The 23,411-nt window shown below is 42.7% G+C and overlaps 1 protein-coding gene across 13 annotated transcripts in view; it reads left to right on the forward strand.

Moving 5' to 3' along the window:
- Positions 1-23,411, forward strand: part of syne1b (spectrin repeat containing, nuclear envelope 1b) — an 89,002-nt gene that overhangs the window by 49,539 nt on the left and 16,052 nt on the right. For 12 of the 13 annotated variants that reach the window (XM_054741769.2, XM_054741778.2, XM_015969492.3 and 9 more), the window contains 51 exons: positions 107-271; positions 368-685; positions 905-1,060; positions 1,252-1,422; positions 1,507-1,833; positions 1,918-2,070; positions 2,163-2,330; positions 2,676-2,858; positions 2,968-3,114; positions 3,208-3,333; positions 3,682-3,858; positions 4,012-4,277; positions 4,498-6,658; positions 6,794-7,131; positions 10,884-11,028; positions 11,125-11,343; positions 11,415-11,686; positions 11,820-11,985; positions 12,071-12,226; positions 12,347-12,499; positions 12,584-12,766; positions 12,861-12,998; positions 13,197-13,382; positions 13,465-13,587; positions 13,679-13,861; positions 14,074-14,217; positions 14,359-14,544; positions 15,250-15,390; positions 15,603-15,716; positions 15,845-16,006; positions 16,415-16,609; positions 16,688-16,864; positions 17,556-17,747; positions 18,278-18,409; positions 18,570-18,670; positions 18,748-18,889; positions 18,971-19,099; positions 19,189-19,347; positions 19,488-19,697; positions 19,788-19,889; positions 20,004-20,123; positions 20,193-20,393; positions 20,479-20,652; positions 20,891-21,022; positions 21,262-21,458; positions 21,542-21,857; positions 22,008-22,157; positions 22,308-22,484; positions 22,578-22,733; positions 22,802-22,957; positions 23,059-23,229. In XM_054741769.2, coding sequence (XP_054597744.2) covers positions 107-271; positions 368-685; positions 905-1,060; positions 1,252-1,422; positions 1,507-1,833; positions 1,918-2,070; positions 2,163-2,330; positions 2,676-2,858; positions 2,968-3,114; positions 3,208-3,333; positions 3,682-3,858; positions 4,012-4,277; positions 4,498-6,658; positions 6,794-7,131; positions 10,884-11,028; positions 11,125-11,343; positions 11,415-11,686; positions 11,820-11,985; positions 12,071-12,226; positions 12,347-12,499; positions 12,584-12,766; positions 12,861-12,998; positions 13,197-13,382; positions 13,465-13,587; positions 13,679-13,861; positions 14,074-14,217; positions 14,359-14,544; positions 15,250-15,390; positions 15,603-15,716; positions 15,845-16,006; positions 16,415-16,609; positions 16,688-16,864; positions 17,556-17,747; positions 18,278-18,409; positions 18,570-18,670; positions 18,748-18,889; positions 18,971-19,099; positions 19,189-19,347; positions 19,488-19,697; positions 19,788-19,889; positions 20,004-20,123; positions 20,193-20,393; positions 20,479-20,652; positions 20,891-21,022; positions 21,262-21,458; positions 21,542-21,857; positions 22,008-22,157; positions 22,308-22,484; positions 22,578-22,733; positions 22,802-22,957; positions 23,059-23,229 — 11,016 coding nt within the window. The remainder of the gene's footprint in view (positions 1-106; positions 272-367; positions 686-904; positions 1,061-1,251; positions 1,423-1,506; positions 1,834-1,917; positions 2,071-2,162; positions 2,331-2,675; positions 2,859-2,967; positions 3,115-3,207; positions 3,334-3,681; positions 3,859-4,011; positions 4,278-4,497; positions 6,659-6,793; positions 7,132-10,883; positions 11,029-11,124; positions 11,344-11,414; positions 11,687-11,819; positions 11,986-12,070; positions 12,227-12,346; positions 12,500-12,583; positions 12,767-12,860; positions 12,999-13,196; positions 13,383-13,464; positions 13,588-13,678; positions 13,862-14,073; positions 14,218-14,358; positions 14,545-15,249; positions 15,391-15,602; positions 15,717-15,844; positions 16,007-16,414; positions 16,610-16,687; positions 16,865-17,555; positions 17,748-18,277; positions 18,410-18,569; positions 18,671-18,747; positions 18,890-18,970; positions 19,100-19,188; positions 19,348-19,487; positions 19,698-19,787; positions 19,890-20,003; positions 20,124-20,192; positions 20,394-20,478; positions 20,653-20,890; positions 21,023-21,261; positions 21,459-21,541; positions 21,858-22,007; positions 22,158-22,307; positions 22,485-22,577; positions 22,734-22,801; positions 22,958-23,058; positions 23,230-23,411) is intronic. The other variant, XM_070547047.1, reaches the window with a different exon arrangement.

The raw sequence follows: 23,411 nt of genomic DNA on the forward strand, positions 1-23,411 counted from the left end.
AAAACTGCAGACAAATGAGCATGTATTCCTCACCTTTTTGCTTATGGTGGCAGGGGATATTTAGATATAAGAATAAGCTATAATCTTATCACATGCTGTTCCTCAGAGGTCAGTTGGCAAAGCAGAAGATCTGGTGAAGGCTCATCAAGTGTATCAGCAGGACCTTCATGCTTTTGAGGAGTGGCTGGAACAAGAGCAAGAGATGCTCGGCTGTTACACTCAGCTGGAAGGAGATGTAGATATGCTGGAGGATACCATCCAAAAGCTGCAGGTCTGCATAAAAATCATGACTTAATGTGGTTGCAATTTAACTTAGTATTTCCATCCAAAGTTTGAAGAGCAGTCTGGCTAATTTCTGATCTTACAGGAGCTTCAGCTGTGCTGCACAGAGGGCCAGGCCTTACTGAACACCCTGCTGCTGAGCAGAGAGCCTGTCACTCCCTGGGGTCTGCCTCAGATAGAGGAAAGAGCTCTGGAAATGCTTCAGCAGGAGTGGAGGCTCTACCAGGCTCGGCTGGCCGACACCCGCGCTCAGCTGAACAGCGCTCTAGCCAAACTACGACAGATGGAGCAGAAGTTCCAGCTTCTTGACAGTTGGCTGAAAGGCATGGAAACCAAAGCACACATACGAACTCATCGACGGTCGGATCGGGCCACAAAGGGCGCTCAGCTACAGATGATCAAGGTTTGTATACACAAGGAAGGACTTTAGTTTGTAGCACGTTTAGTGACTGCGGTTGTAAATGCTGGCTCAGGGACTGGATGCTTTAGCTGGAGTCAAACCTTTAGAGTTAGGTGCTCCAGGTTTTATGTTTTTAATGAATATTTTATCAACTTAAATTGTTTAATTAAGATGCGATAAATCCTAAAATCTGAGATTAGAAATATTTTTTGCTGTTTTTAGAGTTGGCAGGAGGAAGTTCTTGTTTATCAAGAAGAAATGGAAGGTCTGACTCTTTTGGCTCAGCAAGTTCTGGACGAGACACATATAAGTAGCCGGATCAGTACCAGAGCCACCCAGATAACATCCCGCTATCATGCCCTGCTTCTGCATTTACTGGTAACATCATCTTCATTATGCTATAAATTATGTTAATGGTGTGAAAATGCACATTCACAAACTCAAGAATTATAGACGTTGTTGTGCGTTTATATATAAAAACTAAAACCTACTGTTGTAATTTTGTAATAATTATATAGATTATATCAATTCAGTTGCCTCAAGCTTGACCTTTTTATTTTATTTGTCAGGAAACAATCAAACAGCTCCAGGAGGAAGTGTCTTCAATTGAAGAAGCTCAGTGTGTCTTCACCACCTTCTCAGAGTGGCTCAACACGGCTCAGAATAATTTCAGCTCTGTGGCTATAAGTGTTAATGTAGCAGACCGCCTCACCCTGGAGAGAAAGATGAAGAAACTGGAGGTATGTTTTGATAAATCTGCATGCATATCCTGTTTTATGTCTCATCTCCCAGACAATCCAGTTTCAAATCTGATGTCACTTCAGGCTCTTCAGGCTGACATGGAGCAGGGTCACACATATCTGAAGACAATGAGAGAGAAAACAGAGCATGCAATGGCATTTTTGGAAGAACCTGAAGCAGATCAGCTTAAGCAGGAGGTGGAGTCTCGACTTTTTCAGCTAGAGGAGTTAATGGTAGCTCTACGAACAGAGCACAGCTCCCATGAGAAGTGCATCTCACTCTCCAAAGACTTTATGGATAAATACAAAGCCCAGGCCCAGTGGGTGATGGAGACCAAGAACCTTTTAGGGCCGAGTTTGGAGCCTAAAGCTGAGCTCTACCAGAAGAAGGCTCAGCTGGCAAAGTACAAGGTAAGTTAAAATGTGTGTTTAAATAAGAGTGAGACAACTACTCAGTAATATTTGTAATACATTACTTTTTTGTCACTTATGCAGACTATTCAACAAACTGTAGAGGCTCACGAGTCTGCAGTGAAATCTGTCATAGAGAAAGGAGAGGCGCTGCTCGACATGATCAATGACCCCACCATCAGTGAGAACATGAAGAAGCTACAGGCGGACTATCAAGATCTTTTTTTGGCAGCTAAGGTACAGGAAGGTTTTCTGCTGCTTTGAAGTGTTTGTGGGTATTGAGACCTCAAAATATCTCAAAATAAAAATACGTATTTTGTTTGTTTTAGACTCATGTCCAGAACCTTGTGGAGTGGGTAAAAGAGCACGAGGATTACAACAGTGAGCTACAGGAAGTAGAGAAATGGTTGTTACAGATGTCCAGCAGGCTTGTGACCTCAGACTCGATGCAGACCAGCAACATGGAGATGGCTACTCAGCAACTGGCCCGACACAAGGTGATCAACGTCTTCATTCATTCCAGTTTCACAGTAATGTTTAAGCTACTGCTGTGAGCAGATGGAATAGAATGATTGACACTTATGAACTTAAACTATAGTGTATTATAACCAACTTTTTATACATCAAAGGTATTTATTTGTTTGTTTGTATCAGAATCAGAAGTGTTTTATTGCCATATGTGTGAGGATCACAACATTAGGAAATTGCTGCGGTACTTGGTGCAAGAAAAAATAAATAAGCAAAAATTAGAATTAAATAGTAAACACAATGAAATGATAATATAGTCAGGCAATAATAATAATATTAATAATATTAATTAATAATAATATCACTGATTTTAGGCCACAATGGAGGAAATCACCAACTTTGAGGAGCGTCTCACCAGTCTAAAGCAAAAAGGAGAAGGTCTTATTGTTAGCTGCACAAATCAAGTTCAAGTTCATGGTAAGATCAGCCAACAAGTCCAGGCTCACCTACAGGGGACCAGAGATAGCTACTCTGCCATTTGCAGCACTGCCCAGCGTGTGAGTTGTAGATGACAACAACCAATTGTCTTCACCATTTTGTACATTTTATTTGAAGGTGGCTTCAGAGGTGATCAAACAGTTAATTTTGATTATTTCTATGCTACAGGTTTACCAGAGTCTGGACCGGGAGCTGCAGAAACATGTCAGCCATCAGGACACTTTGCAGCAGTGCCAAACCTGGCTAACAACCGTACAAGAGGAGCTTCAGCTCAATGATCAGGGACCATCTGGTCTACAGGAAGCCCTGAAGCAGGTACAGTGGGGTCACCTGGTCTTGGGAATTAAATCTGTGAGGCTTCAGCTCTGTTTCTGTATTTGATCATTTATTATTTAACTGCACATGCAGGTGAAGCACTACAGAGCCCTTCAGGAACAGGCCAGCACATATTTGGACCTGGTGTGTTCTGTGTGTGACCTTTCTCATGATGCTGTGAGAGTTGCAGCAGCTGAGGTCCAGCAGATCAAACTCACGGTCAGTATTAACATCTCCTGCAACCAAAATAATAGTGTTTCTGCTTCTGTGTGTGCATGTGGATTTTTTTATGTCAATAAAAGAAAGATTTCCATTAGATGTAGACAATGCTGAAAGTCAGGGGAGTTGGAGGTGGCAGTAACATGAATAAAACCTGTTTATACACTTTTGTACAATTGAAATTTAACATAAGATCCACAAAGAAGTCCACACAGACTGTGCACTCTGTATTAAATCATCCTTTAGAAATCAGTGTGACTGCAATGTTGGAGAATTTGTAGGGTAAATATGATTTGTTCGTATATTTAGAAAAGCTGCATTAAATGTTTTATTTTAATGTCTGCACAGATAGAAGAAAGGATGTCCAATGCACAAGAGCTTTCAGAAGGCTGGAGAGAGATTAAGGAACAAAAACAGGATCTAACAAGCTTGTTTCAGGACATGGAGCAGCAGCTCCTCAGCCTCTCTAGAAGACCAGCAGAGTTGGAGACTAAGATCGCCCAGAACATGTTGTTCCAAGTTAAGGTGGGTGCTAGCATCAATCAAACTCTTGTATTTGCAACTCTTTGCTTTTAGTCTGGTTTAGCATTCTGTCGTGTGTTGTGAGATTAAATAAAATGTAATTTAAATGTCTGGAAGGATGTAGTTTGACCATGACTTGCACTTCTTGTGACCCAGGAATGTGGCCAAACGCTGCAGTCTAAACAGAGTATTCTCACCAGAATGACGGAGACTGTGAACAGACTGACTGGCGGCCAAGACACAGCAGAACATGCAGAACTTGACCATCTAAGCCACTCCTGGCTTGAGCTCTGCCACCAGGTAAACAAGCTGGAGTCCCAGAGAGAGGAGGACCTGCAAAGGTCTAAAGATTACCATGACTGCATTGCTGCAGTGGAGGAGTTGTTTGAGCAGGTGTCCAAGGAGTGGGACAATCTGGCCAGGTGGGTTTCAACAAACCTAGTTAGTGAAATGAAAATGTAGCTCTTTTATTACAAACTATTTTACCATGTTTCTCATCCATTTTCAAGTTTCAACTCTATTTTTCCAATGCATCAAGTACAGGATACACAGAATGCAATGAAATACCTCTTACCTCGACTCTTTCTCGTCAACAAAAATTAGCTATACATCTTGAGCATTTGTGTGATTGTTTTGCTACAGAACGGATGCTGAAAGCTCATCTCAGCATTTAGAGGCATTAAAGAAGCTCGCGATAACTCTGGAAGAGCAGAAAGGCACCCTGGAAAACCTCAGGGAGCAGAAACAGAAAGCCATCCAACATCTGAACTTGGATGACAAGGAGCTGGTCAAAGAGCAAATCAGCCACTTTGAGCAGCGATGGTTGCAGATGCAAAATCTCATTGAAAGAAAAATACAGGACTCCGTGGTGACCTTGGAAGGTATGAGACAAGTGGAGGCTCATCTGAGAGAGGCTCGGGACTGGGCCGAGGAACAGCAGCCTGCTTTATCTGAAGCTATGAAGATGAGCCCCCCTCCTGAACTGGCTCAGAGCTTCCTGTTTGACCACTTGAGCATCTGCAGTGAGCTGGAGGCGAGGCAGCTCCTACTGGCTCAGGCCATGGCTGACGCTGACAGGGTGCTGCCACGGCTGGGCCTCAGTGAGCGCCAGAGTCTGCAGCAACTGATTTCTGACACTCAGTCAGAGGTGGAATCTCTGAGTGTGAAAGTAGTGCAGCGGCGTAAACACCTCAGTAAGGCGTTTACAGAGAGGACACAGTTCCTGATGGCGGTTAATCAGTCCATCTCCTGGGTTCAGCAGAATGAGAAGAAGGCCCAGGCAGAAGAGTACATTGCTTTGTTGCCTGATGACCTTGCCAAGCAGGTGCGAACATGCCGGAACATCCAAAGCAGCCTGAAAGCTTACCAGAGTGAGTTAACCTCACTGTGGTCTCAGGGGCGAGACCTGATGAGAGAGGCCAGCGATGAAGAAAGAAACGAGATCCTCACAAAGTTGCAGGAGTTGCAAAATATCTTTGACAGGACACTCCACAGATGTGGTCAGAAACTTCAGGAGCTGGAACGAGTCCTTGTCTCCAGGAAGTATTTTAAAACAGATTTGGAGAAGATATGCCAGTGGCTAAAACAAGCGGATATTGTTACGTTTCCTGAAATCAACCTGATGGTGAGTGATGCTGAACTGCATGCACAGCTGCTGAAGTACCAACAGATAATCGAGCAGGCTGTCGAGTATGAGAATCTTCTCCTGATTGTTCAGAGAGCAGGTCAGGAGATATTACCCACTCTTAATGAAGTAGATCACTGCTACTTGGATGAAAAACTCAACACCCTCCCTCAACAGTACAACAGCATTTTAGCACTAGCCAAGGAAAAACAAGAGAAAATCCAGCAGGCCATTTTAACAAGGAATGAATACACGTCTTTTATAGATGTCACTCACAGAGCCCTGAAAGAGCTAGAGGAGCAGTTCAATAACCTGGCCACCCAACCTGTTGGGCTACAGACAGAGGAGGTTGTTAGTTTACAGAGTGACTACAAAGCTATTCTGACAGATCTCAGCAACCTGGGTCTGGCTGTGAGTGAACTGAATCAGAAAAAAGAGGGATTCCGCAGCACAGGGCAGCCATGGCGCCCAGAGGAAATGACCCAGCTTGTGAGCCTCTATAATGGATTAAAGAGGTTAGTGGAACAGAAAGTAGAACATCTAGATGAAACTCTAGAGTCTTTTGAGGACCACAAGGCGATGGCCATGCAGGTTGACTCTCAGTTAAAGGCCACCAAGGAGCAGCTGGTTAAAGTGAGTGCAGAGACGCAGTCAGCTGAGGAGAGGCTTAAGAACTACCACGCTCTAGCAGGGAGTCTCCAAAGTGCCAACTCCCACTTATCAAGGCTCATGGAGCAGATGGACACTCTTGCCCCTCGTGTGGAGCAAGCAGCCCACGATGCCTCCAAAGAGCAGGTGATTCTGTGGCAGGAGGAGCTGCGATCACTACAGGCTGCAGTGGGCGATCTGATAGAAGAATGTGAGACCAGGTTCATCCAGAGCAAAGACTTTGAGACTGAGATGAAACGAACCCTGGACTGGCTGCAGCATATCAGGGATGAACTAGACTGTGCTGTGATTGTCGACGTGAGAGTGGAGAAGGTGCAAGAGGAGATAAGGAAGCAGCAAATCTTGCAAGAGGAAGTTCAGTCCAGACTGAGAATTGTGGCTGCTCTGAGTAGTCGGGAAAAGCAGGAGTATGTCAGCGCTAACGAGCTTGTCCCTGTGCATGTGGATACAAGCCTCAAAGAAATGGCAAAACTACAGGCAGACGTTCAAAAGGCGCTGACATCTAAACAGGTGGGGTGCTCTTACAGTCTGTTTAATACTGATGCTTTTAATTACAAAATAAAGGCCCAATAAAGGATATTTACAAAAGAAAATAAATTAATCATTAATGTATTTATCTGTGTTTCTGCGTGGTTTTGTATGAAGCTTACCCTGGAGGATGCCCTGGTGTTGTGTCAGAAGTACCACTTCAGAATGCAGTCAGCGTGCGAGTGGTTGGAGGATGCTGTGTCTTTCCTTCAACAAGCTAGCTTGGGCGTAGACGTCGAGAACTACGAGGAGTGCCTCCGGCAACAGGCGGACATCATGGGAACTGAGCAGGAGTTTCTCATCCATCTGGAAGAGCTGCAGACGCTGCTTCCCCAGTTAGAGAGCCTGGTGAACCCCACAGCTAAAGAGCATCTACGAGTGAGCGTGGAGTCGGCAAAGCAGAGAGGCGAAGAGGTTCGAGATCAACTCCAGTGTCACCAGGATGTCCTACAAAGGTAAGAGACATCAAATTCTCGATCGTTTTTACATGTTTGTTCACTAGCAAAATATATCATGACAGATTTTAATTAAACTCTCAGAAAATAATGATTTAGATGTGCAGCTACAACTGATCCACTTTGGAGTCAACTTTATTCAAGATAAATGATACTCTAAAGCTTTGGTTTCATTGAGGGGTCCATGATGGGTTAGAGCGGGTAGGGGAGCAAATTTGTCTGTTTCTGTTATAAAAGCAGGCCATGTAACTGACCTGGACTGCAGTGGTACAGCTAGGGTAGAGCGGCTGGTGTCACACAACTCAGTCCATTGACTGGGTAAAAGAAAAACATCACTGCTTACAACAAGCAAACTAAACACCAGAGTGCGGTAATGTTTATCTTTCTTTATACACAGATGTGAGCAGATGCCAGCAAGTAGTAGCAAAGTTTGGTCCTCGTCAGAACTTCAAACATTCCTCTGTATTGTCGGCGAAAGCCACATACAGTACGGTTCACATTTAGGTCTAACCCCACTTGCCAAGTGAGAGTACAACTGGTAATCGAAACGCTGTCCTGAAATCGACAAGCCATACTAGCCCACGACAACCCACTCAATAGAATCGAACCATCAAAACCAAATGGCTACAACTCAGTCAGTTTAGCAGGCATTGATCTAAAATTGGGTGTTATAGCTAAGAATTCTTCACAACACAAACTCTGAGTGCTAAAAGATTGCTCAATATCATAAGAGATTGCACACAATGGTATTGTACAGGTGTGACTAAAGCATCTAGCTCCATTCATTTTCAGCATGCAATGATCTCAGTTGGAGGACCTGTCCACACCACTGGGGACACTTTTTAAAACATTTTTACATTTGTTTCTCCTATCCACATTTTTGATGAGAAAATTTTAGATTTTTAAAATGACCTTCAAAAGTTGATTATTTTTAAAACGCCCCCATGTGGATGGAAGCTTCACAGGAACAAGATTAAACAAAATTTATGTTATTTAGAAATAAAAAGAAACATCTCAGTGTAGAAATATGTGTTGACCATGTATATTTAGAAAGAGTAAATGACATAAAATTTCTTAGTGTGATCATTGACCACAAGGTCTGTTGGAAACCACATATTGCTTATGTTCGGGGGAAATGGGCAAGAAGCATAGCTGTTCTGGTGAAGGCTAAGCAAATCTTGGATCAGAGAGCACTGAACATATTACACTGTGCTTTATTATTCCCATATATGAGCTATGGTGTAAACGTCTGGGGAAACTCATACAAAGGTAATATCCGACCAGTATATAATGCAGAAAAAGGCCACAAGATTAATAAATAATGCAGGGCACAGGGACCATAAAAATGCTTGTTTTTAAATCAAAATACAACCAAATTCCAAGACTTAGTAAAGTTCAAAACAGCACATATAATACATAAAGTAACAAATAAAACGCTTCCAAAAGAAATGAGTTAAATATTTATAGTCAGAGAAGGTGGGTACAACCTAAGAGGGAAATGGAATTTCAAAATACAAATTGCCAGAACTATTTTAAACAGTATGTTTAATACAATAGCAGGAGTAAAATTATAGAACAGCTTAACCGAAGAAATAAAAGAAAGTAATAACTTAGACCAGTTTTAAAGTAAATATAAAAAACACATTTTAAATGGATATAAGAATGAAGAAATTGGGGTTAAACCAGGTCAGTAATATTGAGGGTGATAGGGTTGATTTGTTTGTTACGTATTTTGTGGATTTGAAATGTACATATGAGAAGAAATTAATAATGCAATAATGTCCCTTCAGAGTGGAAAGGCTCCTGGTCTGGATGGTTTTCCAACTGACTTTTATAAAAAACTTAAAGACAAAATTGCTCCTCTTCTTCTTGCAGTTTATGAAGAAGCACTGGAGAGAAATATTCTTCCACCTACACTCCGGCAGGCATCTATTACACTGCTATTAAAGAAAAATAAGGATCCTCGGGATTGCTCGTCTTATAGACCGATAAGCTTAACAAATTCTGATGGCAAAGTGTTCTCAAAGGCCATTGCACTTCTACTTGAGACAGTTCTTCCTAATATCGTTTCCGGGGATCAGACTGGGTTCATCCAGGGTCGACATTCGTACTTTAATCTTAGACGATTGTTTCATTTCATCTACACTGATTCTGGCACTTGATCCCCAGAAGCAGTAATATCACTTGATGCCGAAAAGGCGTTCGATCGTATCGAGAGGGATTATCTTTTCCAAACACTTAGCAGGTTTGGTTTTGGTCCTAACTTTACTCAGCTTGTCAAGCTCATCTACACGAGTCCAACTGCTTCTGTTAATACTAATGGGTTGTCATCTGATTTCTTCCCTCTTTTAGAGGGACTAAACTGGGAGACCCAATAAGCCCCTTGCTTTTCGTCTTGCTATAGAACCACTCGCTATAGCTTTAAAAAGTAATAACATTATACAAGGCATCTCACGTGGTGGCCTAACCCATACAGTCTCGCTCTACGCAGATGATTTGTTATTTTATGTCACCAATCCCATTACCTCTGTCCCAGAAGTCCTTAGAACATTGCAGAAATTTGGAAGCATATCCAGATATAAGTGAAATCTTAATAAGAGCGAATACTTCCCGATTAGCAGCAATGCTAGAGAGTACCCCAATCTTCCATTTAGGTTGTCAACAGAGTCCTTCACTTATTTGGGAGTTAAAGTTACAAAATCCTACTCTAGTTTGTTTAGAAGTAACCGTATTCCTTTGTTAGATCAGTGCAAACAAGATATTAAAAGATGGGCGAGTTTGCTATTATCTCTTATTGGGAGAAAAAATTCTGTAAAGATGACTATTGTACCAAAATTCTTATATTTATTTCAAACACTGCCTGTGTATATACCACAATCTTTCTTCAAAACATTTAATCAAATTATTTCTTCCTTCTTATGGAATAATAAAGCAGCTCGTATTAGGAAAGAATTAATGGAAAGACCGAAAAATGTAGGTGGGCTCTCACTCCCAAATTTGCGCGCATACTGTTGGGCAGCAAATTTCAACGCCATCACTTTATGGCTAAAAGATCGGACTGATAGGATTCCTGCATGGCTACAGATTGAGAGGGTTACAAGCAGCCCTTCATTCACTCCCGGCCTTACTCTGCGCACCCCTACCATCACTAATTAATAATATTAAAGATAATATAATTGTAACTCAGTCACTGCACAATGTAAATCAGTTCAAGCGACTTCTTGGTTGTCAAAGAATTTCTATTCACTCGCCAATAATGCATAATCACCTCTTTCAACCGTCCTTAATGGACAGTGGCTTTAAAGTTTTGGCATGACAAAGGTATTCATAGTATTGAAGATTTATATAGAAATGACACCTTTGCAAGCTTCGAACAGCTATCCAGGAAATTTGGTTTAACCAACAATCTCTCCCTGCGGTATTTGCAAACTAGAGATTTTACTCGTAAAAAGCTGCATGAATAATGGTTACATTTAAGGGGGTAGGGCTAAATAAGTGTTTACTTCTGTCTACTCCTTTTCAAACAAATTGTTGAAGGATAAGTTGTAAGGACTGTGAATGTATATGTTTGAAATAAAAGAAAAGAACTGAACTGAACACATTTTTGTTAGAAAAATAGAAATGAAGATATTTAATAAACACAGGGAAAACATATCTGTTGAAAAGTATTTATAAAATTGTTGGTCCTAAAACTCTTAAATCTATCTGGGATTGAATTTTACATTTAACTCCAGCATATTTGTCTTTCTCAGCTGTGTGGCCCAGTGGAAGTCATTTCAGGAGGCAAGACAAACCGTTATTGAGCTTATGAACGAGGCTGAGAAGAAGCTTACAGAGTTTTCTACTGCTAAGGCAGCGACGAACCAAGAAGCTGAAGAGAAGCTGTGCAGTCATCGGGTATGAAAGGCACACACAATACCCCTCATTATACGGTTTCCTCCTGAATTGCCTTCTATGGGTGCTTTTCTTTATTTATTTTCTTGTCTCTATTAGTCTCTCGTATCTCTTGTGAATGGCTTTCAAGAGAAGCTGAGTGGTTTGGAGGAACAAGCTGCTCAGCTGGAGCTGGTGGGGAGTGACGCCAGCAAGGCCACCATCAGTCGCTCCATGACAACAGTATGGCAGCGTTGGACGCGACTGCGCAGCGTGGCACGGGGACAGGAGAGAGTGCTGGAGGACACAGCACAGGAGTGGAGGACTTTCAGAGAGAAGGTATGCAGGCAGAAAATTTTATAATTATATGAAAAAGTGCAGCTTTGCAATACCAACTTCCTTTTGTTTAGATGGTCAAAGTTCGAGCGGTCTCTGACGAGCTCCAAAGTCGTTTCCCTGACAGCGCTGTGGAGAAAGCCTCCAAAGCCACGCTGCTATCTCTGTTAGATCAGCATGACTTACTGAGCCAAGACCTGGAGAGGGAGCTCTCCTCGCTCACTCTGCTACGCCAGTACGCCCTCAGTCTGCTGCACAATATGGAAGTGCCTCCTTCACCGACAGCCGATCAAGATGAGCTTCCTAGCTTAAAGGAGATCAGAGCAGTTCAGGACCAAATGGAAAGGTAAAGATAGCCGTCTAACCACATCTAACGTACTGTAATGGATGAACACTCCCTGTAAATTTCATATATTTTATAATTTAACCATATTTAGTCATTTGGAGTTTCTAAATAAATATTATCCATTTGTCTTCAGCCTTTTGACACAGTCTAGAACCAAGCGTACTCAGTCAGCTCAGGAGCTGAGGGAAAGAGAAGAAGTGGAGAAGGAACTCAGTGTGGTGAAAGCCTGGATCCAGGAGACCAGAGAGCTCCTTCTGAACCCCACACCAGACATTGATTCTCTGCTGCAGGAACTTGAGGTATTTATACCACTTAAAAATTCTGCGTTCTTCTTTGTATACATGGTTTCTCTCCATTAAATTGGTCTTCTATTGGTGTGTTTAGATCATACATGGTGACGTCATTACTTATCGTCAGAATGTGGAAAAGCTAGCTGAGCAACAACAGAGCAAGTACTTAGACCTCTACACTATCCTCCCCTCTGAAATCTCCATGCAACTAGCTGAGGTCTCTCTTGCACTGGGTGCAATCGAAGATCAGGTAAACTGACCTCGTCGCGATAAGAACTTTGAAATCAGTAAACTGCTTTGACACTTTTTATGATACTTTTATAATACTTATATTTAGCAAGTATGCCCCTTTTTGTCACTTGTGTTCCAGGTTCTTTCTAAAGAAAGGGAAAATCAGAGAACCAGAGAAATAAAGGAGGACTTCAGCTCTCGGATCCATGACATGTCAGAGAAGCTGAAGGCAATTGCTAATAAGTTTAAGGAGAAATCTCCAGATGTGGATCATGCCAAAGAGGAGGTCAAGGTTGGCTCCCTACTCTGCTTCATTTGTCAGTAGACTTTCCTGCCTACAAACACTGATGTACGTTTACCATATTTTGTTTCTTAGAGCCTTTTCGAGGATTTGGACTCCTGTGGCCGCTCTCTCTCAGAGCTGGATTCTGGCGTGCAAGAGTTTAGTCGCAGAAACCCGCTGCTGGCCAAACAGCTCAGTGATGCTATTAACAAGTTATCCGAGATGCATCACCACACAACTCGACTAGCAGACTGTAGGAACAACTGGCTCAAAAAGGTTTGCTTTTTTGCATCATCTCCATCTAATGCCAACATTCTGCCACACATATTTATAAAAGGATGCTAAAATGTCTCGTATCTTGACACTTCAGGCTATCTGCTATTTGGATGAGTATAACGAGATGCTGGACTTTATTGTGAGGTGGTGTGAGAAAGCTAAAAGCCTGTTGAGGGCAAACATCATCTGGAACTCCTCTGTTCATCTGCAGGAGCAGATACGGATGTACCAGGTGTGTGTGGATGTTATCATCTTATAACGGGCACAAGTATGTAAACTGGACCTCACAGTTTAACATATGTGTTCTAAGGTCTTTGGGAACTTTAAGACTTGTATTTCGTCTACATAATGTTCAAGGAACTACTTATTAATGAGGGGTTGCTGTATTTAGTTTGGCCTGCTACACACCTGTTTTGTTGCCTTTGCTCAGGCTGTCTTTCGTGAGTCTCGAGAGCTCCATGGAGACCTTGAATCTATGGCAGAGAAGGTAGAGCTTCTGTCTGAGGTTCTTCAAGTTGAATCAATGAGTCAAGAGGTTTGTGAACTCAGCCGGCACACTGATGAGCTTCAGCAAAGCATCAAGACACGGCTGCAGAGCCTGCAGGATGCACACAAGGTACAGGGAAATGTTCCTGAAGAAGCATTGGTGTTTTAGACCCAAATGTTTCAGTTAATAAATAACCAACTTGTGTCTTTAGAGCATGGAAACCCTCGAGTTTGAAGTTAAGGCCTTACATGTTGCTCTGGAGCAAGTCCAAGCTACACTGACCTCACCAGAGCTGGCACGCCAGAGCCTCAAAGAGCAACTCAGTCAGAGACAGGTGACTGAAAAGAAATCCATATTTATGTCTCCATTTTACTTTGTGTAATGATTATTAATTATCAACATTGATCCGTGATTTGGTTTTGCAGCGGCTGCTGGCAGAAATGGAGAGCTTCAAACAGCAGGTGCAGACGGTGCAGCTGTGTCAGAGCGCACTTCGGGTTCCAGAGGAAGTGATGCCCAGCCTTTCAATCTGTCGCACCGCTCTGCGTCTGCAGCAGGAAGCCAGTCAGTTACAGCATGTGGCAATACAGCAATGCAACATTCTACAGGTAGAGAGGGGGCGCTCTGTTGCTGTGGGTAGCATTCAAAAGTATTATCTAAACTGAGTAAAAACTCCAGGCTTGAAAATGTATTTTATGTATTTTCAGGTCTTAAAAAATAAAATTATGCTAATTTATAAACACCTATTATTAAGAATTATATCCTTGGAATAAAACAACCTGAATGGTACTTTTACAAATTGATTTATCCTTTTTTCCAGGAGGCTGTGGTTCAGTATGAGCAATATGAACTGGAGGTGAAGGATCTACAGGGCCTGATAGAAGAAGCACACCAGGTCATTCAGGACCGACCAATCCCCACCAATAACATTCAGGAGCTGCAAGCCCAAATTCTTCATCATGAGGTAAAACACCCGCATCCTGTCACCACTCCCCTTTACTTTATATGGAGTAAAGTTAGGAAGTGGTTGTGAATACTGATCAGCTGGCTGGGCTGCAGTATTAGTGGTCATTCATACAATTCATAATACTTTTTCTATGTACAGGAACTGGCCCAGAAGATCAAAGGCTACCAGGAGCAAATTGCTTCACTGAATTCAAAATGCAAAATGTTGGCAGTGAAGGCCAAACATGCCACCATGCTGCTAACAGTCAGTGATGTAGAGGGACTTCCTGAGGAGCTGGAGGACATGAATGGAGACAAATCCAAGAAATCATCTCAGTCTGTCACAGTAAGACCACATCATCCACCACTGTGGCTCCTGACCTAGGGTGTCATGTCATGCCGGATGAGGATGTTTCTGAAGTTTTTAGGTCTTCTTAAGGCTATTAGAAACACCTGAGAGCGGATTTTGTAGATATATAATAACAAAAGACTTCCTCAAAGACTGCATCTTCATTAATACATCTTACATTTAAAGTTGATACTTGGCAGACAATATCGATCTGTCTGTCGATGGACTAGAGTAGGGGGTATTAAATTCCGGGCGTGGAGGTCCGGTATCCAGCACATTTTAGTTTTAACTCAATTTCAACACACCTGATTTCAATCAGCAGGTGATGAACAGGCTTCTGCAGAGCCTGCTGAGCTGTCGAGCAGGTGAATCAAGTGTGTTGAATCAGTGAAACCACTAAAACGTGCTGGACCTCAAGGACCAGAATTAAATACCCCTAGACTAGAGCAACAATCAAACTATTGATTTTATTCACTAAAACAAGTGGATTTTCTGTAACAAATAGAGAGATCCTGTGATTCTAAACATATTCTACAGATTTATTTATCATTTATTGATACACCTTCCTATATCTTTCTGCTATTTCTGGGTTTTTTATCCATTTAATGTAGGGAGCTAAACACCTAGCTTATAAATGCTCTATTTTCCCAGTACATCTTGCATGTCTGCTCACCTGTTACTGTTTATCGTCTGTTCTGTCAGATGACAGCTGGCCGCTGTCACACTCTTTTATCACCTGTTACTGAGGAGTCTGGGGAGGAGGGCACTAGCAGTGAGGTCTCCTCCTCCCCTGTGTGTCGTTCTCCTTCACCTGTCTCTCACACTGAAGGCTCTATCACCAAGGTATCTAACCTGCCACGCCTCTAAAGATGTTAACTCTTATCTGGTTGTTGATCTTTCCTCTGAACTCTGTCCTATGTAAATGGTTAAACTATTCTAAAAAGTACAACTGATTAAAAAATGCTCAGTCACAGATATTGTGTTATTATTTTTTATTGAATGAAAGATGATATCTGGCCTTATCTGGCTGAAGGTGCCGATTGAATATTTTTCAGATGGGACGTGGAACACTCATAAGAGCTCCAATTCAAGAGTTGTACGATCCAACGTTTGAGTCTGTGGCCAACATGGATGACCTACAGCGCTCATGGGAAACTTTAAAGAATGTAGTACGTAAAAAAGTATTTTTAAAAATCAGATGTGTTTAATGTCTATGACATGACTTGAGTATCTAACTTAGCATTTGTTTCAGTATTTCAGATTCACCTTGTGTGTTTTGTAACTTGTTGAATTACAGATCAGTGAGAAGCAGAGATCCTTGTATGAAGCTCTGGAAAAACAGCAACATTACCAGAGTGCGCTGCAGTCCGTCTCCTCAAAAATGGAAACATTGGAGTCCAAACTTAGTGAGCCTTTGGAGACAGACAGGAGTCCAGACAGCCACATGAAGGCACACGAGGTGAGTTTCAGCACATCAATCTCTTCACTCAAGAGTCTATGTTTGCAGAAAGCATCACTTTGCAAATTCAGGATCTTTTTTTCTTCACCATTGATCACGCGCTGGTGTGGTGCTCCATTTGGTTAAATGGCTTAAAACAGTCTCTTTCATTTAATTTATAAACTGCTAATTCACAAACTGAAATGCTCTTGTTTGAAACGAGTTGTTCGAGTTTATGTGTTTCCCTATTATTCATGAATGAAGTCAAGCTTAGAGCCTTAACTCTGAAATAATATTGACAAGTCAAAGGTTGACTGGACGAAGGATTTTTTGATGAATGTAGAGCAGAGACCGAAAAACCGACACAGGCTTTATTTATTAGTGAAAACATGGTGATGAGGGGTTTAACCTCTTGGTTGTTCTGTGCAGACTCTCACTGAAGAAATTCAGAGTGTGCAGGATGAAATCAATAGGCTGCAGTCGAGCTTCACCGGGGATCTGGCTGCTGATGTCGTGGACTCAGACTTGGTTGACCAGCTGGCCATGCGGTCCTCGCTTGCTGTGTTGGCTGAAAGAATGGCCACCATCCATATGAAAGCTTCAGGGAAACAACAGCAGCTGGAGGTCGTTAACACCTTCTATCTGTATCGCTAACATCACCGTAATAAACAAATTCAATGAATGTGGTGTGGCCTGCTGTAGGAACGTGCCACCGACCGTCTGGAGGGTCAGCGTCTGGAACAAGCAATACAGTCTTATCACACAGAGGCAGAAGGTCTGGATCAGTGGTTGGCTGAAGCTCGTGCTGCTGTCAAGGGCATTGTTGAAGCCGAGCCTACAGAGGAGACGAACAGCGAAGATCAGGAGATTGAATGTCAGGTAAGTCAGGCAAAAATCTGAATGTTTACATGCATCTTTCCCTTCATGTATTGCACGTGGATCACCACGTGGGAGTTTTTATAATGTAAACAAGAGCATTAGTGAAGTTAGAGGGGCATTCAGATGGCCGGAGTGCTAAGTGACTGGTCTTAAGCGGATTAAGCTGAGGTTTGGGACGGGGCGGGTCAGAATCACAGGGTGGAGCTGTCACGAATAATACAGCCTGCTATTGGTGCTGGTGACTAATCTGCTTGAATATCCAAGTGTAGGATTGCAGAGTAGAGTGAGAAACAGATGAGAGACAGTCCCTGTCAGTCTTGGAATAACCTGCTTTAGGTAGAGCTGCAATGCTATTAGAAAGCTGATGTCTCCTCTAACATCAGAACAACAATCCTCGATGGCCTTTGACAAGAGCTGGGGACATTCAGTTGTGTTTACTGCAGGGGCATTGTTGTTCAATTTGACTGAGAGGATGTCTACTGCAGAGCATGGACCGTGAAGGATTAGTGTTATTATGCTGCACAGGAGGCGAGGGCGGAAAGGTGGGCCAAGGATGAGAGCTCTCTCTGTCCTGTGGCCGGGGAAAGCTGCTAGACTCGAGGGCTCAGCCAGGCCTGGAGTGACTGTTGTTTGGAGAGAAAGGTTGTGAGACATCATGTTTGAGCTGGCCTCTCTCCTCCTGCTTCTGCAGAACATGCTGCTGGAGATTGATGAAAAAGTGTCAGCCTTCTCCGAGCTGTCGCTGCGCAGTGAGAACCTCCTGCTGGAGGGCCGAGTGGACACTAGAGAAGAGGCAGAACGTCTGGCTTCAAAGTTACGCACGTTGAAGGGAGGTTTACTGGAGCTACAGAAAATGCTGCAGGACAAACAGCTTAGCATCCAGGTGAGAGGCTGCCAGGTGGAAGTAGTGACAAGTAGACATTACTTTGGTTCTACTTGTGCTTCAGTGTTTTATTTCCGAGACAACAAATTCTACACTAAATTAGGAGTTTTACATTTGAATACAAAGTTAAAGGTTTGCCCTACAGCACCTCACATTTCACTTCTTGTTGCTTTTACAATTTTGATTCATCTTAAAAACATCAGTAGATGCAATGCAGCTGTTACCTGCATTACTTAACACCAGTTAAATGTGAGCTGTTTGTCTCAGTCTCACTTTTTCCATTGACCTTTTCAGTATCCTCTTATTTAGCATTAATATGTCTATGATAAAAAAATTATTTATTATTAAATTAAATTAATTATTATTAAAATTATTTATTTGCTTGATCATGACATGCTGATGATTTTGTTTTATTGATGTGTAATTTACTATCATTTGTCATTTTGAACATGAAGCACATTGATCTATATGCCTGTTTGGAAAGGGGGTCTAATATAAAGATTGGTACAAACAAATCTCTGTCTATGAAGGGCTCTGTACCAGAACCAGAAGATAGTGAATCAGACTCCAGTCTCTCTCGGAGTTCTAGTGTGCAGGACTGGCTGGCCCAGGCCAGAACCACAAGAACCCAGCAACAGGAAGACAGCCTGCAGAGACAGAAGGTCGGATATTTTACTTCAACGTATAGTTGATCAAACCCTTTTCAATTAACAGATTAAATTGTTTGATGCTTTGTGAAAGGAAACGAGTCTGTGTCATTCTGAGCATCAGCTAAGCAAAGTTACAGCATTGAGTTAAACCTCATGTCTGGTCTTTACGCAGGAGTTGGAGGAGCAGCTTGCAGAACAGAAAAGGCTTCTGCAGTCTGTTGCTAGCAGAGGAGAGGAGATCCTCATAAAGCAGGCCTCGCCATGTAGTGCCAGGTAGCTGATCATCACTTCCACTGTAAAGGTGCTGTGAGAACCTCAGCATTGACACATACCTGTTTGTGTCTCTGCAGCACAACCGAGCCATTTTCTCCTGAAGCTTTATCTGAGACGGGGCGGGAGCAGATGAAGCAGAGGTGGGAGAGCCTCAGACTGGAGCTCAAAACCAAACTCCAGCTTCTACAAAAGACCCTGGAGCAGGACCAGAAGCTGCTGGTACCGTGTGGCTTCACGAGTTTCAGCACATCTCAGGAAAACATCCTGAAATGTAATGTTAACAATGAATTATTATTGTAGGTTTTCTCCAGAGCTCCTCGTGTGACCTCAGCAGGGTCGCTGTTTAAAGGGGACACCCAGTCTGACAAATCATCTCTAAAGACTCTTTATGACAGCTTCAGACAGACAGTGGAAGACATAACCACTCAGGTTTTATACATTTCTATCATTGTATTATGACGTCTGACTCCCTCTGTGGCGGTAAAAATGTATTTTATTTATTTGAATGATGCGCACAGCCTGGTGGCAGAGCAGAAACCCAGGTGGCTCAGATGGAGCAACAGCTCTACACGGCCGTGTCTTCCACATCCTCGTGGCTCGATGGAGTGGAGAACAATGTGTTCTCCGGCTCAGCGCTGTTGGCTGAAAACGCAGAGACCCAGCTACACAATCAGGAGGTGCAAAAGAGACAAATTCCCTAGCTCCAATAGTTTTCACATGTTTAATATAACAAAAGCAGTATTTTACTGCTCAGAGTGTTTCTCTTTTACATATGTGGGTTTTTTGAAAAATTCTGATTTAGATCTTGTTTTTGCAGATCTTAGAGAATGATGTGAAACATGTGGCAGAGGAAGTGAAGCTCAGTCAGGCTCTGTTGGCTGGGTCATCCGGGCTTAAACATGAAGACCGAGTTCTGCTGGAGGACAATCTGGACTGTCTGAAGGAGAGATTAGCTGCTCTTGGTGGAGCTCTGGGTCAACACCTGGACCACATGAGGACCAGAGCACATGAACTCACAGAATACCAGGTTCACCTCTTATTTTAGTTTATTTTATCTTCTACATTTTACATTTCTAGGACAAATATTGTAATTTCTGTTTGTATTTTCTGTTTACAGACTGAAATGCAGCTCCTCCAAACAGCTTTAATTGAGACTAAATGCCAGATTCTTCAAGCCCTAGCTGGAGTAATGGATAGACCAGCATCAAAACAACTTGAGGTACAGCAAATATCACATAACACAAGGAAGCTGACATATAAACTAAAAGACAACAGATAAAGAGTGAGAATTGGAGTGTATTTTTCTGATTTCTGAGTTGTTTTCTGTTCTCAGGTCATTTCCAGTGCCGAGGAGAGCTTGAAAGACTTTGAGCAGAGAATCACAGAGCTCAAAACCAGAGGAGCGGTGCTGCAGGCAGATCAGACATCAGCAAACAAACTGCTGAAGCTTCAGGTAACATATCTGCTGGATGTCACATCAGTGCTGTGACAGTAAGTCACAGTTTTCTGTTTGTGTTGACAGGATTCCTACGAGGAGTTGTTGATGACGGTGGGTTCCAGACGCAGCGGGCTGAACCAGAGCCTGGCTCTGAAGGAGCAGTACGAGCGCGCGCTGCAGGACTTGACTGACCTGGTTGACACAGCCAAAGACAAAGTGTCTGCTGATCAGAGGATTGTTGTCAGTTCAGTGGAAGAAGTCCAAAATCACCTGGACAAGCATAAGGTATGACACTGAGCCCACTGCTGGTAACAGAAACAAGCAACGAGAAGAAGGAAAACTTTCTTACTGTTACATTTTTCTGTTCTAGGAGTTTTTCCAGGGTCTGGAGTCGCATATGATTCTAACAGAAACATACTTCAGAAAGATCAGCAGTCTCATGCTTCCAAAAGAGTGCCAAGCCTTGGAGGAGACGCTGGCTGAATCTCGGAGCGTCCTGAAAGACGCACACAGTAAAGGAGTCGAGCTGGAGAGTATCCTGCAGGTAAGGGTCAAAGGTTAAAGGTGATGGATCACAACAATTTGAAATCTATGGATGTATAAATAAACAAATTATATTTCGAAAGAGCTCAGACGTTACTAAATTTGTTACATTGAATGCAAATGCTGAAAGATGTAAACAAATAAATGCTTTTGAACAAAACAGAAGGATTTCAATTTCAGGCATTCGGTTTATATTCTAATGTTGATATATTATTTATATTTATTACATATATTTCTAGACTTGGTGTTGTTTGATGTACGACTACCAGAGTCTGAACCGTCAACTGGAAGCAGTCGAGGGAAGTGTCCTGTCCGCTGGCCTCGTGGAAGAAACTGAAGACAGACTGATGGACATAATCTCTTTGTATCAGGTACAAACTGGCATTTTTATAGATTTCTTACATAATAAGTTCTTGAATGTGAATCATTCAGAATGTTTGTACTTTTAGGCAGGATTGAGCCATAATGATGTGAAGCATTTATTTATACGCCCAGCACAGTTTTTTTCCTGAGTGTTTCTGAGCTAATCTGAGCCTTTGTGGTAGTTTCACCATCCTCTAGCAGCAAAAAACCAACCTTTTCTGATGTTTGTCCTCCATTCACTACAAAGGGCCTGAGGGGACGACTGGCGGAGCACCAGCACAAGCTCCAGCAGGTGCTGGATGAGGGAAAACATCTCTTACACTCGGTTTGCTGCCCTGTGCTGGAGAATCAGCTGGCGCTTTTAGGAGAACACTGGATCAGCAACACATCCAAGGTCAACAAAGAACTGCAGCGACTCGAATCCATCCTAAAGCACTGGACCAGGTTAGAATCACATAAACTACTCATGCTCATGAAGTCTGCTATGTTTACGTGGTGTGATTTAGAATTTGCTCTTGTTTCTACAGGTATCAAAAGGAGTGTGCAGAGATTAGTGAGTGGCTTCAGTCTGCTCTGGAGCGTCTGGAGTTCTGGAACACACAGGCGGTTCTGGTCCCGCTGGAGCTCGAAACAGTCAGGGACCATTTATCTTCCTTCCTAGAGTTCTCAAAAGAAGTGGAGGGGAAGTCCAGCCTGAAGAGCTCAGTCATGTCTGAGGGCAACCAGCTGCTGCGACTGAAGAAGGTGGACACAGTGGCGCTGCGCTGCGACCTGGCACGCATCGACAGTCAGTGGACTGAGCTGCTCACACGCGTCCCGGTGGTTCAGGAGAACCTGCATCAGGTAACGTCACATGCAGCCTCACTGAACAGGCTTAGCTCCTTCAGAGAAAATAGGATTACACTTTCCTGCTCTTTCACTTGTAAACACACGTTTTAAAAGATTCTTAAATAAGCAGCATGCGCTTTTCACTCTCCTAATTTATAAATGAAGATCCAAATGGAAAAGCTGGCTTCTCGTCATGCCATTTCTGAGCTGTGTAACTGGATAGCTCTGATGGAGAACGTTATTGAGGAGGATGAAGAAAACCTCAAGAGTGCTGTGGGATCAAATGTAATTCAAGACTACTTGCAAAAATACAAGGTAATGGGGAATGTTGATGTTTTTTCTACATACCTTTGTGTGTGATTAAAGTTTGTTTTATTTTTCACATAAAAACAATGTCAACATTTAAATGGCAAATATGTAAATATTGTTTAATCGTAAATGATCTGTTTTTGTTTTCAATTTTAGGGATTCAGAGTCGATTTGAGCTGTAAGCAGCTGACTGTGGACTTTGTCAACCAGTCGGTTCTTCAGATCAGCGGTCAGGATGTGGAGAGCAAGCGCAGCGATAAGACTGACTTTGCAGAGCGTCTGGGCGCCATGAACCGACGCTGGCAGCTTCTACAAGGACACATCAATGAGAGGGTGAGGTCCCATTCAATTACAATAAGTCACTTTATCATAAACCTTCACAGTCCAGCACAGATTCTGATTCTGTTGTGTATGAAATGCCTTAAGATCCAGTTCCTTGAGAGCCTTTTGGAGATGTGGCTGGAGTATGAGAGCAGCATTCAGGCCCTGAAGTCTTGGATGACCACTCAAGAGGACAGGTTGAAGAGGAAACCTCGCATAGAAGATTTAACGTCTGTGCAGAATGCGCTCAAAGACTGTCAGGTAGGTCTATCACCTTTTCGTCAAAACTCGTGACTCCTGCAGCCCGTTTGATTTATTTTTATTCCTAGGAGATGGAAAGTTTACTGAAGGAGAAGGAGAAAGAACTGGAGCGAGTAGAAGAACAGGGCTGTGCTCTGGTTCAGAACAAGACTGATGAGGCCTGTGCCATTGTCATGGAGACCCTCCAAAGTGTCAATCACACCTGGGCTAACCTAGACCACTTGGTACTTATTCTGCTCTCTTTTCAGCTCACATATTTTGTTTGATTGTTGAGTTAACTTTCTGTCAGTTTGCTCGATGTAACTCTTTATTCTGTCTTAAATAGATAGGACAGCTCAAAATCAGCCTGACGTCAGTCCTGGATCAGTGGAGTTTGTACAAACGGGCTTCAGAAGAGATCAATGGCTACCTGATGGAGGGCAGATACTCCGTGTCACGCTTCCGCCTCCTCACAGGCTCCCTGGAGGCCGTTCAGCTGCAGGTTCAAAGTCTGCAGGTGCTTTCACAAGAAGACTTGATGAATTGATCACAATGTTTAGCATTTAGATGCTGCATCAGTAGAGGTTTCTGAAATCATTAGCATGTGTGTTTTTATTCATGCTTTGTAGTGCTGTTTATCTTATTGAAACACTTTTGCATGATTTCAATCTTGATTTGTAGCCTAAGCCCCTAACATAC

Source organism: Nothobranchius furzeri, chromosome 18 (assembly GCF_043380555.1).
Source record: "Nothobranchius furzeri strain GRZ-AD chromosome 18, NfurGRZ-RIMD1, whole genome shotgun sequence".
NCBI lineage: Eukaryota > Metazoa > Chordata > Actinopteri > Cyprinodontiformes > Nothobranchiidae > Nothobranchius > Nothobranchius furzeri.